The sequence below is a fragment of the Rhincodon typus genome, chromosome 35, assembly GCF_021869965.1.
Source record: "Rhincodon typus isolate 14 chromosome 35, sRhiTyp1.1, whole genome shotgun sequence".
In the NCBI taxonomy this organism is placed as follows: Eukaryota; Metazoa; Chordata; class Chondrichthyes; order Orectolobiformes; family Rhincodontidae; genus Rhincodon; species Rhincodon typus.
Window position 1 is genome coordinate 17,876,025 of NC_063366.1, and position 6,267 is coordinate 17,882,291.

General features: G+C 46.2%; 1 protein-coding gene across 1 annotated transcript in view; it reads left to right on the forward strand.

Annotated features, from left to right (window-relative positions):
- Window positions 1-461: 461 nt before the first annotated feature.
- The window catches only part of LOC109922762 (hepatocyte cell adhesion molecule-like), a 9,675-nt gene continuing 3,869 nt past the window's right edge, over window positions 462-6,267 (forward strand). The window contains exons 1-2 of the mRNA XM_048616650.1: window positions 462-781; window positions 1,745-2,014. Coding sequence (XP_048472607.1) covers window positions 514-781; window positions 1,745-2,014 — 538 coding nt within the window. The 5' untranslated portion in view covers window positions 462-513. The remainder of the gene's footprint in view (window positions 782-1,744; window positions 2,015-6,267) is intronic.

The following is a 6,267-nucleotide window of genomic DNA, read 5'->3' on the forward strand; positions in this document are numbered from 1 at the left end:
ATCATCATTAGCCTATTAATCCCAGATATTTATTGAATTCAAATTCCACCATCTGCTGTGGTGGGATTCAAACCCAGATCCCCAGAACATCATCTGGGTGTCTGGATTAACAGTCCAGCGATAATACCACTAGGCCATTGCACCCCCCCCTGCTTATTCAACCTGCGAATAAGCCCATGCTTTTTCAACCTGCCTACAGAGCTAAGGGGAACATCCTGGTGAATCTCCTCCTCTGCACTTCCTCCAATACAACCATATCCTTCTAGTGGGGTGTGGTGCAGTACTCCAGGTGTGGCATAACCAAACTTCTATACAGTTTCGGCATGACCTCACTACTTTTATAATCTTAAAGGTCATGTGACCGTGCTATGTTCTGATTTATGCTTCTGCCCTGCTACGTTCTGAGGAATGAAGAGCTCACATCCTCTTGGATAATTCTATTCCCTTCTCTCTCCTCTTGTCCCTCCAGGTCAACCCGATTCCCGGAAGCCAAATGAGGTGCTTTTCGGAGCGATGGGATCTTCCGTCATATTGCCTGGATTCAGCAAAGAAGATTTTAAAAATGTCAAGCACGTCAAGTGGACATTCTCCAAGACAAAAATTCTCGACTATTATAGTGTGACGAACATACCTACCTTCACCAATTTTTATAAGTATCGATCTCAGTTCTTCTCTTCAAATGGATCATTGCTGTTAAAAAATGTCACAAAAAGTGACCGTGGATTGTACGAGGTGCAGATTAATTTAAATACCACCAAAGTGTTCCAACTAAATGTTCTCAGTAAGTGCTGCCTGGGGTGAGGAACTGTAGTGTCTGTTGGAGGCTTGGGCCTGTCTTTCTGCTCCCCAGACAGATGCACAGAATTCCCGAGAATTCCCCAGCAGCCAATGTTTCAAACCATCACTGCCTCGATTGGGGAGGGGCATATAGGTGGGAGAGCAGGGAGGAGATGTCGAGGGAAGGAGAGGATGTAGGAGGGAGGGTGGGGTAAGATAGGAAAGGGGAGATGATCCTGTTGGCTGTGATCTTATTGAGGGATGGAGCAAGGTTCTATTCCTGCTCTTAGGTCCAATGTTCCAATGTATCTCAGAACTTCATCCCTCCCGGAGGGTATTCTGCCAATCCAGCAGGTCAATTCCACATACTCGGAGTTTTCATACTAAGGGCGCCTCGCCACTCCTCCCCGTCCGCCATCTTTCCTTTTAGACCCAGCAGAGCGCATTTGAGGCACCATATGCACAGCAAGATCCCACAAACTGCAAAGCGAATGGTTCTAATTGTCTATGTGGCGCTGCTTCAGAGATTAAATAATGGCAGTTGACACTAATGTTGATGGAGGTGTATATGACCGCCGAAAGAATCTGGAGAATAAATTGTAGACAACCCAACTGTCTCCATAAATCGAGTGTGCAAACAGTGCTGCACGTTAAATAAACAAATAACTCTTGTGCCTTGGAATGTATTGTAGCTGTAGGAGAAATGTTCTCAGGGTGGAGGTACTTGAGCAGCTGGAAGGTTCATGTGTTACTTTGCTTCTTGTGTTGGTGACCATTGACACAAGTGCTGGTCTTCCATACCTTCACAGAGACACACTCAAGGAAGCACATCTCGTTTTAACGGCCGAGCCCCTGTTAGTTAACTGCACTGTTGTACAATGATACAGTGAGGTCCTCACGCTCAGACTTGTTTGTTCATTCATTTGTTTGTTCGCTCATTCATTCATTCATTCACTCACTCCCGCAGTTGCACTGTCAGAGCCTTCAGTCAGCAATAATTCAACTGACCTTGGTGCCACCATTGCGCTGAACTGTGGAGTGTCCGTCGGGGAAGTGGAATCCCGTCTCTGGTGGAAAGATGGAAAATTGGTAATGAGTGACCAACACCATTGGCTCCTGCAGGACAACAGCACGTTGATTATCATCGGGGCTGAAAAGTCGGATTGTGGCAACTACACTTGCAGCTTGGAGAATAGTGTCAGCAGCAAGAACGTTTCACATTGGCTTCCTATTTCTGGTGAGTCAAGCCCTCCCAATAGATTATTTCTTTGTTTTAAGACAATATTCCCACGGGACCCCCTTGTACTTTGCCTCAGTAATTCTCATTTGTGAATAACGTTCTCATTCTAACTACACCCTGACACTAACAGCAGTGGGGTGCTAAGCAGCTTCCTGATGTACGCTTGCAACATTGACCAGCAGTGCCATCAGCTCAGTGCGTGTTGTGACTATTGCTTGTGTTATCGCTCCTGCTGAGAAATGAACAGCTCTCGCTGTGATTGACTTGATGTGAGTATTCCAAAATTGTAAAGGTGCAGACAGAGTATGTAGGGAGCGAATGCAGGCATCAAGGGCAACTATTTCATGTATCTGACGAAAACATGAGGGAAAAAACCCTTTCAATAGACAGCAATTGGTCAGAAACTTCAATGGACTGCCTGACAGTGTGCTGGAGACAGATTCGATCAAGGCATTCCATGGTCAAATGCAGCAAGCGCTGGGTTATATTCAGGATTGGGCTTAAACGAGATGAGAAACATTTGTGCCTTATAGATGTCTGTCAGTAACCATCTCCAACAAGAGACAATCTAGCCATCGCCTCTTGGTGATCAATGGCATTGCCACACCATATCTCCAGCCCTCAACATCCTGGTGGTTACTGTTTAGCAGAGACTGAACTGGATGAGTCATATAAATACATTGGCTACAAGAGCTGGTTAGAAACTGGGAATACTGCGGTGAGTAACCCACCCCCTGACTCTCACAAAGATTGACCACAAGGCAGGAGTGTGATGGAATACTCCCCACTTGCCTGGATGAGTGCAGCCCCAACAACATTCAAGAAGCTTGACACTATCCAGGACAAAGCAGCCTGTTTGATTGGGACTACATCCACAAATATCCCCTCCCTCCACCATCAACGCTCAGTAGCAGCAGTGTGTACTGTCTACGAGGTGCGCTGCAGCAATTCACAAAGGATCCTCAGACAGCACCTTCTAAACCCACGACTAATTCCATCCAGAAGGTCCCCTCCAAGCCACTCACCATCCCAACTCGGAAATATAATTGTTATTCTTTCTGGATTTAATCTTAAGGGAAATGAGGCTGGGCAGATGGATGAAGTAGATCTGGATGGCAGTTTTAGAATCCCTACAGTGTGGGAGCAGGCCATTCTTCCCATACTGACCTTCCAAAGAGCATCCCACCCAGACCCACCACATAACCCTGCTTTTTCCATGGCTAACCCACCCAGCCTACACATCTGTGGACACTATGGGCAATTTAGCATGGCCAATCCACCTAACCTGCACATCTTTGGACTGTGGGAGGAAACTGGAGCACCCAGAGGAAACTCACGCAGACACGGGGAGAATGTGCAAACTCCACACAGACAGTCTCCCAAGGGTGGGATTGAACCTGGGTCCCTGGTGCTGTGAGACAGCAGTGCTAACCACTGAGCCAAACATGCTGCCACAGAGATGCCGGTCATAATGCAGTTAGATTTAACATCGTTATGGAAAGGAGCAATGCTAGAACAGGAGTAAAGGGTTCTAAACTGCAGCAAGGTAAACTTTACAAAGCTGAAAAATGATCTGGAAAAGGTGGGCTGGCAGAGGGAGCCATTGAGAAGTGGGCACTGAGTGGGCATGTCCTCACACAGAGAAAGAGTGGTACCATGATATCTAAAGCTCCCTGGTTACCCAAAAGCAGGCAGGTTACGATGAGGCAGAAAAATATAGCTCGTGGCAATCTTGGAAAAGTAACCATTTAAGTGGCTTAGAGGAATTTAGGGAAGTGCGGGGTGAATTGAAAAGGAATTTCCTTGAAATAAAGGAAAGGCCAAAAATGTTTTATCAGTGCGTTACGAACAAGACGATGATTAGGGAAAGAATTGGGCTATTCAGGGACGTGCATGATAACGTGTGTGAATAGAGAAGATGTGGCCAGATTTCTGAACGAATACCTTATCTTCACAATGGAGAGGCATGATGTGGCTTTTTCAGTTTAGGGGTAAGACTGTGAAAGCCTAGATAAAATAAGCACATTGAGCAAGGAAATACCAGAGGGTCTGAGCACCTTGAAGGTCAGCAGGGCTGGAAGAATTGCCCTTCTAGATTGCTAAAGGAAGACAGAGAGTATGCAGCGGGTACCGCAAAATTGAAGCAAAGAACAGCAGATGCTGGAAATGGGAAACAAGAAAGAACAGAAGTTGCTGGAGAAACCCGGCAGGTCTGGCAGTATCTGGGGAGTGAAAGCAGAGTTAACATTTCCAGTCCAGTGACCCTGCTTCAGAACGAGAAGCAGTTCAGGAAAAGTGGCATTTTGTTCTGATGACAGCGGTTTGGGAGGCGGTGGGGGATGGGAGGAGTGAGCGGATTGGCAGAGACAGAGCCCAGAAAGAGAAAAAGGTCGACAGATAAAGGGATAGTTGATGATAAACCAGCGAAGAGAAGGGAGACAAATTTGATCGATACTCTGAGGATCATTTACCAATCTTTATTAGATACAGGCAGTTTTTCAGAGGACTGAAGGCCTGTGAATATTGTAACATTATTCAAAAAGGTTGCGAGGGGTGGTCTAAATAATTCATGGCCAGTGACTCAGATCTCAATGTTGGATCAATATTTAGAGATAGGGATAACAGAGAAAGTCATGGATTATCAGGGAGAGGCAGCATTTTTTTCTTAAGGAATCCATCACCAATCCACTCCGCTTCTGCCTGCAAGGCTTTCTACACTTAATCATAGGATCCCTACATGTAGAAACAGGCCATTTGTCCCATCAAGTCCACACTGACCCTCTGCACCCCACCCATCAACCCCACACATCCAATGGCTAACTCATCTAACCTGGGCACTTTGGCATGGCCAATCCATCTAACCTGCACACCTCTGGACTGTGGGAGGAAACCCACACACACAGGGAGAACATGAAAATTCCACAGTTGATGGAGGATGGAATCGAACCTGGGTCCTCCGGCATTATGAGGGAGCAGTGCTAACCACTGAGCCACATCATCATTTATCTTTGCTGTCCTTCTCAAACAGGTTATCCTTCTTGAGTAGGCCAGTCAGCTTCCGAACCTGTCACCCAGTCACTAAGATGGTGACTGATCTGATTGGGATCTTAACTCTACATTTCTGTCTATCTCCATCGCCCTGAACTCACTTGTCCATCACAGACTTGTCTAATTCAGGCTTGAAAATGTTCAGTGACTGTGAAAGAGAATGAAGAAGGTTAGCGATCCTCTGAGGGAAGAGCTTCCTCCTCATTTCCATCTTAAATGGGGTTTGTACACTGTGCCAGCCAGTTCTAAGTCTTCGCCCATGAGGTCTGGTATCATCTCAACGTTGATCCTCCACAGAAGACTCAGTGGTTAGCACTGCTGCCTCACAGCGCCAGGGACCTGGGTTCAATTCCAGCCTCGGGTGACCGTGTGGAGTTTGCACATTCTCCCCGTGTCTGTGTGGGTTTCCTCCCACAGTCCAAAGATGTGCAGTTAGGGTGAATTGGACATGCTAAATTGCCTGTAGTGTGCAGCTTAGGTGGGTTAGCCATGGGAAATGCAGGGATAGGATAGGGTCTGGGTGGGATAACCTTCAGAGGGTCAGGGTAGACTCAATGGGCTGAGTGGCCAGCTTCTACACGGTAGGGATTCCATGAATTCCGCTTTAAGAATATGCAAGTTGAGAACAAGAGTAGGCCATTCAGCCTCTTAAAGCCAATCTGCTATTTAAAGAGATCTCATGATTGATCTGATTGTAACCTCAAATCCACATTTGTGTATAATTTGCAGATACATTTTCACTCCTTTGCTTGTTGAGAATCTATCCACCTCAGAGTTGGGGGAGCTGGTGCAGGGTGTTGGGGATTCACCTTTTGGGAATTTGAACATTGTGGATCCACATTTTGGGAATTCCACAGGGTCCTGCCGTGCATCCTTTTGTCAATATTGTTGGCCTGACAAACTTCAGGTGGAATTTTTGGGCCCAGTTTTTAAGAAACAGCAATTGTAGCTTGGAAACTGGAATTTTTAAAGTCTAGATAAATGTGTCGATTGAGATGCCTGCAAGTTCCTGAGGTAAGTCAATTGAAAGAATTCTGGGTTAATTATAGTTAAAAGTGTACAAACCGAAAGAACTGCAGATGCTGTGAATCAGTAACAAAAACAGAAGTTGCTGGAGAAAACAAGGTGTAGAACTGGATGAACACAGCAGGCCAAGCAGCATCAGAGGAGCAGGAAGGCTGACGTTTCGGGCCTAGACCCTT